Here is a 19,759-nt window from a genome sequence, read left to right as displayed (position 1 = left end):
TTCCAGTCCCGTCTGCTCCACTTCCCATCCAGCTCCTTGCTAATGCAGCTGGGAAAGCAGCAAAGTCCTTGGCCCCTGCATCATCCACATGAGAGACTCAGAAGAAGCTCTAGGCTCCTGGCTTCTGTGTATGTGTGTGTGTGTGTGTGTCTTCCTATCTCTCTGGAACTCTGTCTTTCAAAGAAACAGATAAATCTTTCGCTCCACACTCTCACCAGCCCAGCCCCTTCTGCCATCCCTGTCCTTAGGAACTCCATTCCCTGCTCCAAAGCTTCAGCATCAGTGTCTCCTGGCCAAGGAGTCCAAAGTGTTGCCACCTACGTCCTCTAATTCCTCCCTGTACCCTTTCTCTGTGCCACCGACCCAGAAGTTTCCCCAGGTAATATTTATTACGTAAGCATCGTCTATGTTCAACTTACATGGGTACACAATAATACTCATACACATACATAGGACCTTCAAAAGCTTTGTGGGAAATGTGATTTATGAAAACACCATGCATGGCTTTCCAAAAATATTCTACACTAAAATGAACTTAACCTTTTAATTCTATTTCCCCACAAACTTTTGAAAGTCCCCTCTTACAAGAAAGCAGGGCTAATCAGGAGTACACAGCAGGCAAGAGACGAAGTCAACAGAGGTAGGTAACTAGTGTATGTGATGATATTTAAGGAGCCAAGTTTACCACTTCAAGATGTCCCAAGAGGGGCAGGTGTTTGGTCTAACAGTTAAGATGCCTACGACCCACAAAGGAGAGCCTGGGTTTGATTCCTGACTCCCGCTCCCAGCTCCTGGCTCCAACTTCTTGCTGCTAGAAACCCTTGGGAGGCAGTGAATCAAGGGACAGGATTCCTAGCACCCTCAAGGGAGACCAGGGTTAAACTCCTTGTTCTCAGCTTCAGCCTGACCCAGTCCCAGCCATCGCAGGCATTTAAGAAATGAACCAGCAAATGGGAGCTGTCTCTTTGTCTCTCTTCCATTCAAATAAATTAAAATTTTTTAAACAATTGAAATTGATCGTTAGAAAACAACAGCAACAAACATATTTCAGAAGAAAAATACAAGGGAAGGGAATCGGGGGTGGGGGTGGGAACAGAACTCTATGTAGCACACAGAAAAGCAAAGAAAGATTAAGACAGCAATTAACACCATCTCTAAGACTGCAAATAGACCAGCAGTCAGGCGCTAACTCCACCCCAGGCACCAAAAGTGCCTCACAGAGAATGGCATGGAAGTGCTCCTGAAAGCAAGGAATGTGTGAGATGTTACTCATCGCTTTCTTGCACACCCAGGTTCTTTAAATCTTGCTCCAAATGGCCTTTTCACATTAATTGGGCCAGGGACTGCGAGGAGTGAAGCTGCAGTCTTGCAGAACCAGACCCCCACCCCAAGGCTGGAATGTCGGCTCTAGCACTTTGTGAGAGGGCGGGGGATGGAGACTTTGGGCCCCTTGTTTCCTCCACAATCTCAACTTCCTCAAGGGTAAAACAGAGATTACAATATCAGATGCACAAGAGTCCAGCCTAACACTTGGGAACAGTTGTAACACCACGAGACAGTGCCTGGGAACACAGAAGGTGCCTGTAGGCCTGGAGTTGTGTTTTTTTTTTTCCATTATTGATGTTTAAATATTCACGCTGTCAACATTCAACAACTGAATCTCTTATCACAGGCCAGGTGTTTCTCTTTAGATAAAGCAGTATTTGGTGGTGCGCTGTCTGGAGTGGCTGAGGACTTTCTAATGGTAGAGAGAGGACAGCCTCTCTCTCTACCACTCTCAGGTCACAACCCTCTTGAGCTGCCCTCGACACCTGCGGGATACACAGGTGCCTTCCGGATCCGAGGACTACTGGGCACTCATGGGAGGATCCTTCATTAACAACCCCAGGAAGGAGGCCGGCATTGTGCCTTAGTGATTAAGGCTGCATGCAGCCTGTGCCACTGGCATCCCATGTGGGTGCCCGTCCCAGCTGCTCCACTTTGGATCTGGCTCCTTGCTAATGTGCCTGGGAAAGCAGCAGAAGATGGCTCAAGTCCTTGGGCCTGCAGGAGACCTGGAGGAAGCTCCTGGCTCCTGGTTTCTGCCTGGCCCAGCCCTGGCCATTGCAGCCATTTGGAGAGTGAGATGGGGAACGGAGGATCTCTCTGTAACTCTGACTTTAAATAAATAAATCAATCTTAAAAAAAAATCTCAGGGAGGACCATCCAGCACCCCACCCCCACCCCGGAACGGCTATCTTACAAATCCAACTGATTTTAGTGACCCTGATACATCCTTTTCTGGAATTTAGAGAGGGGAGTGCAGTCCCAGCCATCAGAAATCACCATTGCCAACTCTGGACTTCCAAACTGATCCGATTTTCATACCACTCGTTCTGACCCCTTGTTTTTCTCCCTCAGCATCAGACCCATCTGTTTCTTAATCTCAGTCCCCATCTCTCATCCTTAGACCTTCCTCAACTTTTTCCTGCACATTTTCTATAGACATTCTACAAATAATGGCCCCATTCACTTTCTGAGGCGTAAGGTATTTATCTCATGAAGATTTCGTGCTCAGCTAGGACCCCCAGGGCCTCCCCAACTTCTAGCAACCCTATTCAGAGAGGCCTCATTCACCCTGACATTGTTTTCAGAGAGACCACCCACCTGGGAGATAATTTGGGAAGTAAAGGCAGAACTACTGAATTCCATGATTTCCAATTGCAAATCTTTTAAACACACACACACACACACACACACTCAAACACAAACACACAGAGGAAAGGAGACTAACACCTCCTCTGCAATTCCCAAAATATCATCTGGGTAAATGTGTAGTATTTATTGCTTTAATACTAAGTTTACACCAAAATAGCTTTTTTGTAGATGACTGGGACTGATTTTTGATTTGTAGACAGCTTAAAGAAAGCAACCAATTTATAAACATATTTTATAAAATGAACCACAAGGAAACAGTATTTGCACACTTAACTGGAGCTTGACTTGTTAACCAAACTATGCTGTAATCCAGAAGGCAGGCACAGAGAGCGAGCTGACGACTGTGGCGCCTTCCACACCCAAGACACACGTGTGCATTCTTCCAGCCCTCACCAATTTTAGCAAGGAGCAACAGTTCCCAACTTCCAAACAAGCCAAAATGTAAGCGGGTCCCACTCCGACCCTGCATGGTGAAGGACGTTCCCAGTGCGGCCCACCACAGGGTCTGGCCTCCTCTGCAGGGCAGCACAGCTGGGAGGACGGCCCCCACCCAGTGACACAACTGTCCACCTGGAAGGATGCACTCCCAGGCCCAGTTTGTAAAGCTGGAAGCAATCTATCCACCCTCCGCCCCAACTGACAGCTCTCGCTGGGATTTCTGAGCTAACAGAGGTCAGCTGTCCTTCTCCAGAGGAGGAGGAGCCATGCTCACCAGGCATGTGTGTGAAGGGAGAACGACAAGACCAAGACTTTGGCCTCACAACGAAGTTCAACTCTTGGGGCTGTCGATTACCAGTAGCGTAACCTTGTTCAGGACACTTGACCTCTAAAGTCTGTTTGCACAGCGGCAAAATGGGACTAGCAAGCATCGACTTCCTAGCAGGTCAGAAGCTATGAAAAATACTAAGATTTGTGTAACCATCGCCAAGTGTTTTCCAAATGGGGTGGAGCTATTTACACCCTTTAAGAAGAGCCAAAAAGAGCAGCCATTTTACCACACACTTGCCAGCACTGAAAAGCCTTAGTCAGACAAGCTCTTAACGTTAGTTTCACGGGCCAAAAGTCATCCTTGCCTTCATGAGCATTTTTCTGGCTACACAGGAGGTTGAACATAGCTTCACACACTTAAGAACCGTTTACAGTTTGCTCTTTTGTGAACGGCACGTTTAGTTTCTACAATTAGGGTAAACAAGAGGCCTTGTGCCTCCTCTGGAATAGAAATGAAAATAGATTTCCAAAAATGCTGTAACAGTTTGAGAGCATGCGTGTGAATTCATTTCCTGTCCTGAGGACTCCCAGTAACAATTATCACCTTTTTATGATTCCATAAGAACTCCTAAAATGGGACATGTTTATGGAAACATTTGTATGATTTTAGTATCAAACCTTGAAGTGTACTTCTAAATTACATGTTCATTTTCCCACGAGAATCTACAGATTGTGCATATGGAAGATTTTGTAATTTGCTTTAGAAGCTTAAAGGTAACGGCCGAGGTGCCTCAGAGCATCTCTGGTATCCCGTGAGTCTCAGGAAGCAACTCTGCAGTGTCCCAGGGCTCTTCCCTGGGCAGCACCTGCCAGCAGAGGGGAAAGGCCAGTGCCCTTCACTCCTCACAAGTTCTCTTCATCCTGAATGCCAGGGTTTTGGAAACTGCATTTATTTCACTTTTTTTTTTTTTTTTGACAGGCAGAGTGGATAGTGAGAGAGAGAGAGAGAGAGAGAGAAAGGTCTTCCTTTGTCGTTGGTTCACCCTCCAATGGCCGCCGTGGCCGGCGTGCTATGGCTGGCGCACCATGCTGATCTGAAGCCAGGAGCCAGGCGCTTCTCCTGGTCTCCCATGGGGTGCAGGGCCCAAGCACTTGGGCCATCCTCCACTGCACTCCCTGGCCACAGCAGAGAGCTGGACTGGAAGAGGGGCAACCAGGATAGAATCCGGTGCCCCAACCGGCACTAGAACCCGGTGTGCCTCGGCGCCGGCTCTATTTCACTGTTTTCTAAATCCAATCCAGTGTGGGTGGGAGGAGAGAATATAAAACAAAGGACACACGGGCCGGTGTTGCGGTGTACCAGGTAAAGCAGCCTCCTGTCCCATCTGGGTGCCAGTTCATGTCCCGGCTGCTCTTCTGTTTCAGCTCCTTGCTAATGGCCTGGAAAAAGCAACTGTTTGGGCCCCTGTCACCCACATGGGAGACCCGGATGAAGCTCCTGGCTGTCTTGAACCTGGCCCAGCCCTGGTCATTGTGGCTACCTGGGGAGTAAACCAGCAGATGCAAGCTCTCTGTGTCTCCCTCTCTCTCTGTAACTCTTTCCAAATAAAATAATCTTTTTTTTTTTTAAGTCAAAGTTAGAGAGAGGGAGAGGCAGAGGAAGAGAAAGAGAGGTCTTCCATCTGCTGGTTCACCCCCCAAATGGCTGCAACAGACAGGCCAGGCTGAAGCCAGGAACCAGGAACTTCATCCAGGTTTCCCATGTTTCCCATGTCGGTGCAGAGGCCCAAAGACTTGGGCCATCTTCCTCGGCTTTCCCAGGCACATTAGCAGGGAGCTAGATTAGAAGCAGAGAAACAAGAACTGGAACCAATGTCCATATGAGATGCCAGCACTGCAGGCAGCGGCTTTACCCACTATGCCACAGAGCCAGCCCCATTAATCAATTTTTTTTTTTTTTTAATTTTGTGTTTGACAGGCAGAGTTAGACAGTGAGAGAAAGAGACAGAGAGAAAGGTCTTCCTTCCGTTGATTTACCTCCCAAATGACTGCTACGGCCAGCGTGCTGCACCAATCCGAAGCCAGGAGCTAGGTGCTTCCTCCTGGTCTCCCATGCAGGTGCAGGCCCCAAGCACTTGGGCCATCCTTCACTGCACTCCCGGGCCACAGCAGAGAGCTGGACTGGAAGAGAAGCAACCGGACAGAACCCGACGCCCCAACCAGGACCAGAACCCAGGGTGCCAGCACCGAAGGTGGAGGATTAGCCAAGTGAGCCGCGGTGCCGACCATAAATCAATCTTAAAACAAACCCTGAATGCTCAGTTCTGAACCCCAGATCAATTAAATCAGCATCTCTGGGTGAGCATCAGTAGTTTAAAAAAAAAAAAAAAGGACATGTAAAAACGTCCTCCAAGAATAAATTTGATTAGAAAATCTGGGATAGTTTTCTACATGCTCTTAAGTAATGAATCTTTGCCATTCTCAATTAACTCATCATACACTCAAAAATCTGCTCCCTACTGCAAAAAACACATTGCATTTTGAGTCCCATTCCTATCCCCCTTCAAAATCAGCCAGCTCCAGACAACGGAGGAAATGTTTCCCAGGTGTGCCTTATCTTTCAATCAATGCACAAACTTTTCATTATTTAACAAGCAGCTAAAAGGTCCCCAACATTTTCAGCTACCTAGCAGGTAAAGAAGGGCCTACAGTCTCCCTGCTGCCAACAAAACTCCAGGACCATCCCTCCCCTCCAGCCAACTTGCCCTGGGTTTCACTGAGAATTCCACAGCCTTCCAATGCACAGTCCCCTTTCCACCAGCTCCACCTCTGTAATGTCTGATATCCTTAACTCTTGGGCCAGTCTGCAAAGCTGGCAGACCATCCTCCTCCAGCGTAGGAAGAAGTCTTCCTGCTGACACTCCCAGTCTCATTCCTCTTCCTCTGTGTCTCCTCCACTCATCTCCAACCCTGCCCTCGAAACCTCCGCAGCAGCATCCTGAACACGCTTTGTCCAACGCCTGCAGTTCTTCCCTCTTCTCCCCGTGGGTCGTCTGTGGCCTGGTTTTCCAACATCTTTCAGGTTAGCATGGACAGAAAGTGAGGTGTGGAAGGTGTGGCAGGCACAGCTCCCTTTCTTTGCCATCAGCCTCCAGGATGCTGTAGCCCCTGGATGCTGCTCCCCGTCTGCCCCCGCCCTCATTGCCAAGTTCTCCTTTCCACCTTCCTTCAGTGCAATGACTTGGTTTGCTGTGAGCTCTCCGCACTTCCCTTGCTCTTGCTCCTTTGCATCTTCCAGCTGCTAAAATCTCAGCCACACCTTCAACATCCCCTCAACCCTAGAGTATCTCCAATTAAACTGAGAGTCTTTCCAAATGAGAGCCTCTCACAGCCTGTGCGGGCCCTGTTATTGCCAAAATATTTGGGGGAGCATCTGTCCAGCACTGGGGAGGCAGGGACGGGAAGCCAAAGCACCACCCGCAGAACCCATTCCCCAAGTCAACTAGGCTCAGAGCCCAGCAGTTAACTGAGACATCACCCACTTTCTGCCTTTGATCCCACACCTCCCCACGCACATGCAGGCCTACTCACCCCTCTCTTCTGATACTCCTTAACCCTGGCCCTTGTGAGTCCCCTACCTGCTCTACTCCTTCCAGTCATCCCCTCCGAACTACCAATGTCCTTGTAAGCATAGACACAAGTCATTTCCAGCACAATTTTTGATGGTTCCATGCTCCCTCTTGAGTAGGACCAGATTCCCTGCCTGGCATCCAGGCCCCTTGGCCTTCCAGGCAAATGGAATCAAAAAAGCTATATTCCCCCTAGTAACCCTGAACTTTTCCTTCCTTCAGTATGTTCTGCCTCTACTGGCTTCCACCTTAAGATGGGAGTGAAGGGGCAAGCATTGTGGTGCAGCAGGTTAAGCTGCGCTTAGAAATACACCTGCATGGGGCCGGCGCTGTGGCGTAGTAGGTTAATCCTCTGCCTGCGGCACCGGCATCCCATATGAGCGCTGGTTCTAGTGCCGGCTTCTCCTCTTCCCATCCAGCTCTCTGCTATGGCCTGGGAAAGCAGTAGAAGATGGCCCAAGTCCGTGGGCCCCTGCACCCGCATGGGAGACCCAGAAAAAGCTCGAGGTTCCTGGCTTCGGATCGGCGCAGCTCTGGCCATTATGGCCATTTGGGGAGTGAACCAGCAGAAGAAAGAACTGTCTCTCCCTCTCACTGTCTGTAACTCTACCTCACAAATGAATAAATAAATAAATAAATCTTTAAAAAAATAAAATACACCTGCATGCTGTATCAGTCCTGGCTCCTCCAATCTGCACCGATCTGAAGTCAGGAGCCAGAAGCATCTCCCAGGTCACCCATGAGAGTGCAAGGGCCCAAGGACTTGGGCCATCCTCTGCTGCTTTCCCAGGCCATAGCAGAGAGCTGGATCAGAAATGGAGTAGCTGGGACTTGAACCAGCACCCAAATGGGATGCCAGCACTACAGGCCGCAACTTTACCTGCCACACCACAGCACCAGCCCCCAAATAATCATAAACTTAAAAATGAGTCAGTTTCAAGGACTAATTTAATGCTACCTTCTCTTCCTGCCTTCCTGGATCACTCCTGCTCAAAGCAATGCTTCTAGATTTCTCTCTTTATTCTAAACACTCTTCTCTGAACTTAATGCCTCTTAACACTACTAACACTCCTCCTTCCTTAGTTTTCCAATCCTCTAGGACAAAAACCGGATCCAACAATCTTACCTCCCAAGCTCCCTTAGCCATTGTTCATGATACACACCCAATAAATATCAGTCACAGAAATCGAGGTGTTACAAGTGAATCTTAAAAATGTGCTGGCCCGCACAGCGGCTCACTAGGCTAATCCTCCGCCTGCGGCACCAGCACCCCAGGTTCTAGTCCCGGTTGGGGCACCGGATTCTATCCTGGTTGCTCCTCTTCCAGTCCAGCTCTCTGCTGTGGCCCGGGAGTGCAGTGGAGGATGGCCCAAGTGCTTGGGGCCTGCACCTGCATGGGAGACCAGGAGGAAGCACTTCGGATTGACAGCTGGCCGTAGCGGCCATTTGGGGAGTGAATCAACAGAAGGAAGACCTTTCTCTTTCTCTCTCTTTCTGTCTAACTCTGCCTGTCAAAAAAAAAAAAAAAAAGTGCCTCAATTTCCCCAGTTTAACAAATAGAAGTTATCTGAACACTGGACCGTTAAGTAGGGCTTTTCAATTACAGATTTTCCAGTGGGCTAATCATTTGAATTCTTTTTGTAATATTGCACAATAAAGGCTGGAATATTCTTTTGTTAAAGGTTAGATTTGTGTGTATGTGTGTGTGTGCGCGAACACGGGCGCGGGAGCTAGCCTTTTTTCTGAAATCAATGAAGAATGAGGCCAAACTATAACTTTCCCAAATTACAACCAACCATGTCAGATCCACCCACCCAAAGAAAAATGATGGATGGAGTTCAAAGTCTTCCCTAGAGTCTGTCACCAAATGTCATCCCAGCCATCCAAATGCCAAAACTCCAGCAACAGAGGCAGGGCCTCTCCAAAGCTCCCTCCATGTGAAAAGCCCTCATTAAACTCGGAGTTATATTTAGAAAAAAATGGAACAGAAGTTATATTTAGATGAAACGTCTCAAAAGAATTTTACCAAAAGCAGCATGTTTACTCTGATCTTCTAGAAGGAAAGGTTTTCCTTAGCTTTCATGTACAACTCCTGACAACAATCTCTCCATGCACACACAAAGGTTACTGCTTGGGCCCCTTTGTGTCCGGGGAACAGGAGCATCCAGGACACGGCAAGGCTGTCCATGGGAAACAGTGGGACACAAAGGACTTCAAGTGAGCCTATGGCACAATTTCATACGGAAATCTGAGTTGAGGGGGTCTGAGAAAGGCACGTGCAATGTCTGCTTGGGGTACATGACAGCAACTGCTACGTTCATACACCGGACAGAAAAACCAGACGCTCCCGGGGAGGCTCTGCCCGGATGTGCTCCCTTTCCAAATGTCACCAGCCCGCTCCTGCGGTGCACACACGCAAACTGCTGTCCCTCGGCAGCAAGCTTGTGGAATCACAGTCCACTTTTCTTTTTGGCTCTTTCTCATCTTCAAATTATTTCTGACACCCAGTTTCTAATGTGCTCATTGACATTTTCCTGACAAAATTCTAGCTAATGGCACAGAGGTGGTTTGGTAAACCTGTGAAGCCTCTTAGTGAATGAATGGATGATTTTGGGCGATTACATCAAATAGTGAAAAATGGTTGGTGGCAGCTCCTCCTCTCTTCAGGGGCCCCAGGGTCCCAGGGGCTGCAGATAAGAAGCACACAGCTGACAGGCTTGGCACACACCCCAGGTTAAGGGGACCTCTTTTCTAAAGAGCCTCAGGAAGACGCCACTTCCCAGCATCCCAGCCAAGCCAGAGTGGAGGGCAAAGGTGCTGAGGCCTGCTGCCTGCTGTTCCTAAGGTCCACCAACACCCTGAAAACAATCCAGCCACGCTCCACTTTTGCTTCTGGCTGGGTATTTCCAACAGAAAGTGTTAGAGCAGCAGAGAATCAGGGCTACTCAATTTTATACAGCTTACAGATCTTATAGCAGCAAAACCTAAAGCTGTATAATTTGGACCTAAGATACCAAAAAGAAACACTGGGTCATATATGCCAGGCACCTTTCCCCCAAAAAGCCACCAGCTAATGCTTCTTCCCCACCCCTATCTACGCACATCATCTTGGCAAGCTGAGAAACCAAATGAGGGCCACTTCCTTGGCACTTATCATCCGTCTACAGTTAGAATTATATTAATACAAACGCCCAGAGGAAAAAACCATCATCGTAACCCTGTAGTCTGGACAATCAAGCGCTTAGGTGTTTCCTTACTGGCCATGATCCCCAAGGACAGGACCCAAAATTATAAGGTTTACTGCACTGAGCTAACTACCCAAAACTTCCCAGGATATCAGTGACCAACAGGCTGGGCTTTGAACATAGCATAAGGCATGAGAAGCACAGAAATGCTAGGGAAATTCTTCTGTAAGAACCACTCACCATGGCTCAAGACAGAGCTATAGGAGCGGGATGCTAAGTCCTCAAGAGAGGGCATAGTGTGTGTCGTGACTGGCCCAAGAGGGAGGATGGCGACACGGGTCTGGGCAGGGAGCAGTTGCATGGATGAGTGAGGAGGCAGAAAGGAAGGCTCGGCTTCCCCAAGGAGGGTCTCCAAATCCCACCCAAGCCAGGATCTGACAACCAGGAATTCCACTGCAGCCATCAGGGGAGTGAACCAGCAGATGGAAGAACTTTCTCTCTGTCTCTCATACTCGATGTCTGAAACCCTACCTCTCCAATAAATAAGTAAAATCTTTAAAACAAATAAATAAAGAAAACGTTTCACTTGGACTGTTTGACCGCGGGGCAGCAGACTAAGCAGTTGTTGCAGTCATGGTCCTAGATGTGAACTAGAAAGCTGGGAAGAATAAGACGCCCTCAAGGGAACCGGGTGTGAGACGAACAGCCTGCTGCAGAGGGACAGTCACAGCTGGTGACTTCCCCATCACTGGGACCTGGCTCAGGGCTCACACCCAGAAGCTGGCGCTTGCTGGTCCCTCTCCCCGCGTCCTTCCTAATGGTAAGTGTTAAAGCGGCACCTCAGCGGCACAGCTCTCCCCGCAGCCCTCAGCCCGGAAGTTTCAGCAGCTCTCCATCACCATGTGCAGGCACCAGTACCATAGCTGCCACAGCCTGTTGGGTTCCACTTTTAGGTGCACTTCTTTTCCTCCGCATGGGAAAATGCAGTTTTCGCGACAAAACGACACACTCAGAACTTCCCGGGATGCCCCAGTCCAGCAGGCCAAAGCCGTGCGGGCCATGTGGTCCCACCCACTCGCCCTCCAGCACAGCTTGTTCCCACACCCTATCTTGCAACAAGAGCGCCTAACAGAAACCCGTCCCCGCGCCCCCCAACCGAGAATGGACTGGCACTGGCCCTGAGAAGTGAGGTGCGGAGCGACCCAGCGGCAGGACTCCGGCGCCGGGCGCACAGTGGGCAGGCGCTCACCCAGTTATCAGCCGTCGGCCCCAGCACCTGGGCAGGGAGCCTAGGGACGGGTTGGCGGCTCCGGGGACACAAAGGCTTCGCCCGTCCCAGGCAGTGCCCCTCGCAACGCGGGGGGCGGGAGTCGAGCGCCGGAGAGGGGGCGAAGGAATCCGCCCTCATTTGCACGTCGTCTGGGGCCCGGTCAATTTGCTTAATCACCGCTCTAAATGCCAGCGCGCAGCACACAATGCGCGCCCATTAACAGGTTTAAAGTGTCCCAGCGCTCGCTTTAAATGAGAAAAGCCGGCAACAAAAGGGGGAAAAAGCCAAGTTCCTCAACTTGAAGAATGCTTCGGGTCGCCCTCGGGATCCTCTCGGCCAGTTTAAAATCCAGGGCTCCGCCGCAAAGTTGAGGCCCCGGGAGCGAGGGCTTGGGGGCGGGAAACGGGGTTGGGAATAACCCGCCACCACCACCGGGTTTCTTAGGAACCAGCTCACAGCCACCCAGTGAACACGGGGAGCCGAAGCAGCGTCGCCAGCCCGGCTTCCCCAGCCCCCTGCCCAGCTGCCAAGGAAAGCTGACCGAGTTCTGGAAAGCAAAACGAGACCCCCAAAGCAGACACTAAACCCAAGCTCTCCTCTGCTGCGGGCAGACTCCCAGGGGTCAAGGAAGATCCCACAGGTGGGGCCCCATAGCCTCAGCCCGCAGCAGGGGAGAAGTTACAGCAACTTTCCTTCCATCCAGGCAGCGGCCAGAGCAGCCGCCCCGGAGCCGCGCAACTCCGCAAACAAGTTCTGCCCGCGAGCGGCGCAGGAGTCCCCATCCCCCACGCCACGGCCGAGCCGGGGGCGCATCCCACGGGCCCGGGTCCCCAGCCGCCCCGGCGCAGCTCGACCGACGCTTACCGTGCGCGCTCCTCCCGGAGACAGGGGTCCGTTGGAGAGGTAGGGGCTGCTCAGGTCCGGGATCATCAGGAAGGGGTACCCAGGGTAAGGGGGGCCCTTGAAGAACGCGCCGTCCTGGGGCCTTCTCACTGAGGACAAGACCAAGGCGGGGTGAGGCCCGGGTCCCCCGGACAGCGCCATGGCACGAGGAATCCCACCCCGGCCCCGCACACCCGAGCGCCCCCGACGCGCGATCCAAGGAGGCCGCAGGGCAGGGACTGGTCACTCCTGCGAGGGGAGCGTGGGCCGCGCGAACCGAGGTGCGCGGCGCGGCGGCGCCGGGAGTCGGGGCTGGCCAGCCGGGCACGTACCTTCGGCGAAATAGTCCCGCGGCTTCTGGAAAGCGTCCCGGGAGGGCTGCGGGCGCCTCTCCGCCTGCGGAGGAGACACAAAGGCGAGGGCGGGTGAGCGAGCGCTGGGCCGGGGTCCCCCCGGGGGCCGGCCGCGGGCGCCTCCTTACCTCCGAGTCCGAGCTGCTGCTCTGGTTCTCCGACTCATTGACCAGGGACGACTTGACCTCGTCTAGGTCCCGCTGCGCCGAGGCGCTGTCGCTGCTCGGCTCCTGCTCCTCGCCCCCCTCGTCCTGGAAGGGGATCAGCTCGTCGTTCGCTCCGAGGTCGTCCCCTCCGCCGGCCGCACCGGCGCCCGAGCCGCCGCCTCCCCCGCCGCCGCCGCCGCCGCCACCGCCGCCGAGCTGGGGCATGGTGGGGCCGCGCGGGCCGGGGCCGCCGCTCTCCGAGCCCCTGGCCGCCCGCGCCCTGCCCGGCCCGGCGCCCCTCCTTCCCGCTGGCCGGCCCGCTCCGCTCCGCTCGCCGCCGCCGCCGCAACAAAGTTTTGACAGGGCGTGGCCCCGCGGGAAGCGGGCCCGGCGCTGCCCGGCCGGGGCGGGGGCGGCTCGGCTCGGGCCCCTGCGGCAGCGCCGAGCCTGGGGCTCCCCAACTCGCCGCCGCCGCCGCCTGCTCCGCCGGGGCGTCCCAGCGCCTGGCCCGCCGGGGAGGGGCGAGCGGGGAAGGAGGGAGGGACCGCGCGGCCGGCCAGGGGGGCCGGAGGGAGGAGCCCGGCTGCAAGCTGACACCCGCGCGCCCGCGGAGCCCGGAGAGCCGGCGCGCACACTGCCGCTCGCCCTGGCTCCCCGCTCGCTCGCACCTTCCGGGGGCTGCGTCGACCGCGCCGGCGCCCCCTGCCCGCCAGCCCCAGAGCCCGGACGGCCCTGCCCCCGCCCCTTCGCAGCCCCTCAACTTTCTTGCCAAGAGCCCCCAGACTTGTGCGCGAAGTCGCGCCCCTCCCGCCGTCCGAGCGGCCGGCACTGCCCCCTGCGGGAAAGCCTCGGCCGCGCAGATCCGCCCCCGCGCCCGGCGTCCCGGGAGCGCCGGGGCCCGGCAGCCCCGGGCGCCGCCGCCGCCGGATGCGCGGAGCCGGGGACGGAGGAATTCCCGGCGCTCGGGAACGTGGCGGGCGGCCTCCCGCCCCCCACCCACCTTTCCTGACGGGGTCTCAGCGCGCCCCTCGCCCCAGCCCGGCTTTCCCACTAGATCCGGGTTTCCAGAGTCAGCCTCGATGAGGTCCCCAAGATGACTCCTCTGTGGTTGGGAATGAAGTCCTAAATCGAATAATCGCTCTCTTGGGTTTAGAAGGGATTCGAATTCGCTTCATTACGAGGGAGAATTATCTGACCAGTGACTGCCGAAGCCGTGTACTTGGCTAACTCGGCAGCACGTGAACGTGAAGGAGGCTGCCCAGACGGCTTCCAGGCAAAGAAACGCTGTCACAATGAATGATAGTAAGATACCAACCCTCTGCAGCCAGTTCCGAAAGTCTGAACACTTTCCTTCAACCGGCACTAGCCTTGCTCACCGGCATCTACTGCCGAGAGCAGCCTGGAAGGCAGCGGGGGAAGAGCCGAGACCGCTCCAGACCCAGCCGGCAGAGAGGACTTCCCTGCGCGTGGAGAGAGCCAGGTCACTCCGAGGGAGACAGGGAAAACGAACCCTGTGACTTCCTTACAGTGAGAATCCATGTGGAGCCACCCAGGCAGAAGGAGGCCCCTCCGCATGTGGGCCTAAAATGGTTTTGAAGAAATACCCCTGAGTGAAAGACTGTATATTTAGCACTCACTACTTCATTTTTGTTTCTCATTGATTACACACATACGATTTATTTCTACATAGGAAAAAAAATCTGAGAATAGAATGCTTTTTAAATTTATTAAAGATGTACTTATTTGAAAGGCAGAGTTTCAGAGAGGGAGAGGCAGAGGCAGAGAGAGAGAGAGAGAGAAAGAGAGAAATCTTCTGCTCACTGGTTCACTCCCCAAATGGGATGCCAACAGGCCAAAGCCAGAAGCCAGGAGCTTCTTCCGGATTTCTCATGTGGGTGCAGGGACCCAAGAACTTGGGCCATCTTCTGCTGCTTCTCTGGGCGCATTAGCAGGGAGCTGGATCAGAAGAGGAGCAGCCAGGACCCGAACTGGTGCCACAGGTGGAGGTTTAGCCTACTACGCCACTGCATAGTGTATTTTTTTTACACCAAATAAGAACGTAGTCTCATAGAATGCTTTCAAGGCGCTGGCACTGTGGCATAGCAGGGTACACTGCCGCCTGCCTTTTTTTTTTTTTTTTTTCCAGAAAGAGCGATAACTCTGATCCACAGGTTCACTTCCCAAATGCCCACAGATAACTGGGGCTGGGTTTGGGCTGCAGCCAGGAATTAAATCCAGGTCTCACATGTAGATGACAGGTACCCAATTACTTGAGTCATCACCACTGCCTCCCATGGTTCACATCAGCAAGAAGCTGGAATCAGGAGCCACCAGCCTACAATCAAACCCAGGCACTCTGATGGGGGATTCAGATGTCTTAACTGCTAGGCCAAACACCTGCTCCCTTGAATTGTGTATATATATATATATATTTATAATTTATATGTATTTTCATTGCATTTGAAAGGCAAAAAGACAGATATTCCAACTGCCAGGTCAATCCCCCAGAGGCCCACAAAAGCCAGGACTGGGCATGGCAGGACCCAGGAGCCTGGAACTGTATCTGTGTCTCGCACGTGGGTGGCTGGGGCCCAGTCTCTTAGGCCATCAACTACTGCCTTCCCAGGTATATTAGCAGGGAGCTGGATGCAAAGTAGAATACCTAGCACTCTGATATGGGATGCCAGCAGCTTACTCACTGTATCACAGCACCAGCCCCAGAACTGTGTTCTGTCACAGGTGTGAGGAACCGAAGTCCGAAATCAGTTTCCCTGCATTGTAGAGACAGGTGTTGTGATGCAACAGGTTAAGCTACTGCTTGGGATGCCGGCATTCATATCAGAGTGCTGGGGAAGTCCCAGCTCCTCTGCCTCTGATCCTGTTTCATGCTAATGCGCCTGAGAGGCAGAGATAATGGCTTAAGTTCTTAGGCCCTTCCACCCACAAGGGAGACTTCCATGAAGCTCCTGACTCCTGGCTTCAGTCTAGCCCAGCCCCAGCTGTTGCAGGTATTTGAGACGTGAACCACAGGATAGACGATCTGTCTCTGTGTGTCTCTCCCTATCACTCTGCCTTTCAGAAAGATAGATAAAGAAATCTATATTTTAAAAAAGAAAAATAAACCGACTCCCCCTGAGGGCTCCATAGGGACTGTGTCCCTTGCTTCCTTCTCCTAGCAGTTGCTCTCTTAACCTGTGATCACATCACTCCAGTCCCTGTCTCCGTGGTCAGGTTGCTGTCTCTTGTCCGTGTCAAATCTCCCTCTTTTGCAGGCTGGCATTGTGGTATAGCAGGTTAAGCCGCTCCCTGCAACATCAGCATCACATATGGGCGCTGGTTTGAGGCTGCCTGCTCCACTTCCAATCCAGCTCCCGAATACAGCAGATGATGACTCACGTGGTTTGGCCCTTGCACCCTCGTGGGAGACCCAGCAGAAGTTCCTGGCTCCTGGTTTCAGCCTGGCCCACCCTTGGTATTTGTGGCCATTTAGGGAGTGAACCGGCAGATGGAAGATTTCTCCTCCTCATGCCCCCAATTCTGCCTTTTGAATAAATCTTTTTAAAATGTTTTTAAGAACCTCCCTCTTTGGTGGGGGGAGGGGGGGGATAAAGTATCACTATGTTCCTAAATCTGTATTTGAAATATATGAAACTTGTATAACTTAATAAAAATTTTTAAAGATTATTTGTTTATTTGAAAGTCAGAGTTACACAGAGAGGCAGAGAGAGAGAGAGAGAGAGGTCTTCCATCCGTTGGTTCATTCCCCAGATGACTGCAACAGCAGGAGCTGTGCCAATCCAAAGCCAGGAGCCAGGAGCTTCTTCCAGGTCTCCCACACGGGTGCAGGGGACCAAGGACTTGGCCCATCTTCTACTGCTTTCCCAGGCCATAGCAGAGAGCTGGATCGAAGAGGAGCATGCAGGACTCGAACTGGTGCCCCTATGGGATGTGGTACTGCAGGTGGCAGCACAGCGCGGGCCCCGATAAAATTTCAAAAAATTTAAAAATCCTCCCTCTTTTTCCTTATTAGGAAGGACACTTGTGATGGCACTGGGGGCCCACCCCACTAATCCTGGATAACCTACCAGTGTCAATAACCTTAATTTAATCAGACCTTTTCTTAAACATCCACATGTTCCAGGGATTAGGTCACTGACCTTTCTTCAGGGGTGAGCCATTATCAGCCTACAACTGTCAACCTCAAAGAAATGCAAATTAAAACGGCAGAGAGATACTATTTTTCATCTATCAGATTGGCAAAAGCAGCTGGAAAATGGTAACAGCCAGTGTTGGCCTCGGGTGCTGAGAGGCACATGTGGCTGCTGGGCGTGCCATTGTGTGACGTTTCTAAAGGGAATTTTGGCAATACCTGTGAAAATCTTCTAAAAGTATAAACGCTTTGACTTGTCCATGTACTTCTAGGATTTTGTACTGAGAACGTAATCAGCTTCACAAGGAACTTGCAGAAGTGTTTTCTCACACTGAAAGGCAACACACAACCTCGGTGTCCTCAAAGAGGAAACTCTGACATAAATCAAGGTGTATTCATCCAATGGAATGCTGTGACACCATGGAAAGAGACTCAGGATGGTAAGTGAATGTAGTGGATTAAAATTAACATAGAGGGACAGGCGTTGTGGCATAGCAGGTTAGGCTGCATCCCATCAGAGTGCCTGAGGTTGAGTCCCACCTCCACCTCTGCCTGTGATCCAGCTTCCTCCTTCTTCTTTTTAATTTAATTTAATTTAATTTAATTTTTTGCCAGGCAGAGTTAGACAGTGAGAGAGACAGAGAGAAAGGTCTTCCTTCAGTTGGTTCACTCCCCTAATGGCCGCCACAGCCAGCGCGCTGCACCTATCCAAAGCCAGGAGCCAAGTGCTTCCTCCTGGTCTCTCACGCAGATGCAGGGACCCAAGCACTTGGGCCATCCTCCACTGCCTTGCCAGGCCACAGCAGAGAGCTGGACTGGAAGAGGAGCAACCGGGACAGAATCCGGCACCCTAACCAGGACTAGAACCCCGGGGTGCCAGCGCCGCAGGCGGAGGATTAGCCAAGTGAGCCAAGGCGCCAGCCCCAGCTTCCTCTTAATGTGCCTGGGAGGCAGCAGATAATGGCTCAAGCACCAAGGCCCTGCCATTCATGTAAGAAACCTGGATAGAGTTCCTGGCTCTTGGCATTGGCTTGGCCCAACCCCAGTTGTTGCAGGCATTTGGAAAGTAGCCAGCAAATTGAAGATCTCTCTCTCTCTCTCTGTTGTTCTGCCTTTCAAATAAACAAAAATGAATAAACATTTTCTAAAGTTTGTGGTAAATGGAATTAAAATAATTTTTAAATATTTCAAAATTTTTAAAAATAATAAATAAAAGTAACATGGGCTTCTGCTTCCTGTTCTAATGAAGTGTTGCTATGACATTGACCCTTCCATCAAGAACAGCTATAAACTCTGGATAAAACACCAGCACAGGAGCAGTGTGAGGGAGAAGAAATAGAAGCAACCCCTGGACCCATCAAAGCCTGCACACAGCCCCACACCCAGTGCTGTCACCCCACTGCTGCCACCATGCCCAAGAGAAACACTGAAGGGAATGCTGGAACTAAAGCCAAGAGAAGATGCACAAGGTTGTTTGCTAGCCTGCTCCTCCACAGAAGGCGGCCCTGCAAAGAGGGGAAAGGTGGTACCGAAAGGGGAAAATGGGAAAGCTGATGCTTCGAGGATGGAAGCAGCCTGCAGGAAATGGAGACACCAAACAGCCTGGGCACAGAAAGCGACGGTGCTGCGGTGCTGGAGGGCTGAGTGAAGCGTGTGTGCTTCTGGTGACCATACAGTTGGAAATACTCTCTCAGTTTTATAAAATGCAAAATTGTGCTTTACTTTTAAAAAAAAAATCTATGTATTTATTTGAAAGAGTTGCAGAAAGAGAGGGAGAGACAGAGAAAAGAGAAATCTTCCATCTGCTGGCTCACTCCCCAGATGGCCACAATGGCCAGGCCAAAGCCAGGAGCCAGGAACTTCATCCAAGTCTTCCACACGGGTGGCAGGGGCCCAAGCTCTTGGGCCACCCTTTACTGCTTCCCCCGGCCATTAGTAGGGAGTTGGATCAAAAGTGGAGCAGCTGGGACTCCAACTGGTGCCCATGTGGGATCCAGCATCGATGGCGGCAGTTTTACCACCAGCCTGTTTTACTTCTTCTAAAAAATGGTATTGAAATGGTTTTGTTAGCACACAGAACACTTCACTGCTGTGGGGGAAGGGACATAGGTCACTAAGAGAATGTCTGTGAGGCTAGATTGATGGGGAAAACACCTCTCCCTCCGGGTGTTCAGAGACTTCTTCTTGGCTCCCAGGGGGACGGACTCCATGCTGTTGACACTCGGAGCTGCCACGGTGGCACAAACACCTTGAGGTGTGGGAAAACTAAAATCTACTTTTATGTCTTCCACCTATTTTCAGCATTGACTTAACTCCCTTAAGCCCAGACACCTGTTGGGACCTGGCCCCCAAAACTTGTGACCAGCGTATCAAGCAATCTGGACCTCACAGTGACGCCATGGAGATGGTGTTCCTCCAAAGAGCACCAGTTCCTTCTCTAGACTGGATCTTCAGGCTGATAATTCTGCCCTTTTCATTACATTTCCTGAAAGTCAAGGTCAGTTCATGAGAAGTCCTTCAGCAACAGGCTAAGTGTGAAGTGGCAGCCCTCTCTCCAAACTCTCCCTGTTCAGAACCCAAGATGAAGAATTCTTGGGATCTCGTGGTGGTGTTCTGCTGTTGGTAGAACACTGAAGAAGGTAGTTGGAACATTGTTGTGTACTGTTAATGATCATCTCCCCGTGTCCTGCCTAAAATATCCTATGATTGTTTATGAAAAGAATTGTTAATAAAGCTGAA

The 19,759-nt window shown here is 51.9% G+C and overlaps 1 protein-coding gene across 1 annotated transcript in view; it reads right to left on the bottom strand.

Moving 5' to 3' along the window:
* TCF7L1 (transcription factor 7 like 1) overlaps positions 1 to 13,095 on the bottom strand; it is a 169,176-nt gene extending 156,081 nt beyond the window's left edge. Inside the window, exons 1-3 of the mRNA XM_062209752.1 lie at positions 12,853 to 13,095; positions 12,704 to 12,767; positions 12,354 to 12,481 (exon numbers count right to left, since the gene is read on the bottom strand). Of these exons, the coding sequence (XP_062065736.1) occupies positions 12,354 to 12,481; positions 12,704 to 12,767; positions 12,853 to 13,095 (435 nt within the window). The remainder of the gene's footprint in view (positions 1 to 12,353; positions 12,482 to 12,703; positions 12,768 to 12,852) is intronic.
* Positions 13,096 to 19,759: the final 6,664 nt, after the last annotated feature.

The sequence above is a fragment of the Lepus europaeus genome, chromosome 13 (assembly GCF_033115175.1).
Source record: "Lepus europaeus isolate LE1 chromosome 13, mLepTim1.pri, whole genome shotgun sequence".
In the NCBI taxonomy this organism is placed as follows: Eukaryota; Metazoa; Chordata; class Mammalia; order Lagomorpha; family Leporidae; genus Lepus; species Lepus europaeus.
Note: the sequence above shows the minus strand (reverse complement) of the source record. Positions and strands in the feature narration are given on the sequence as shown.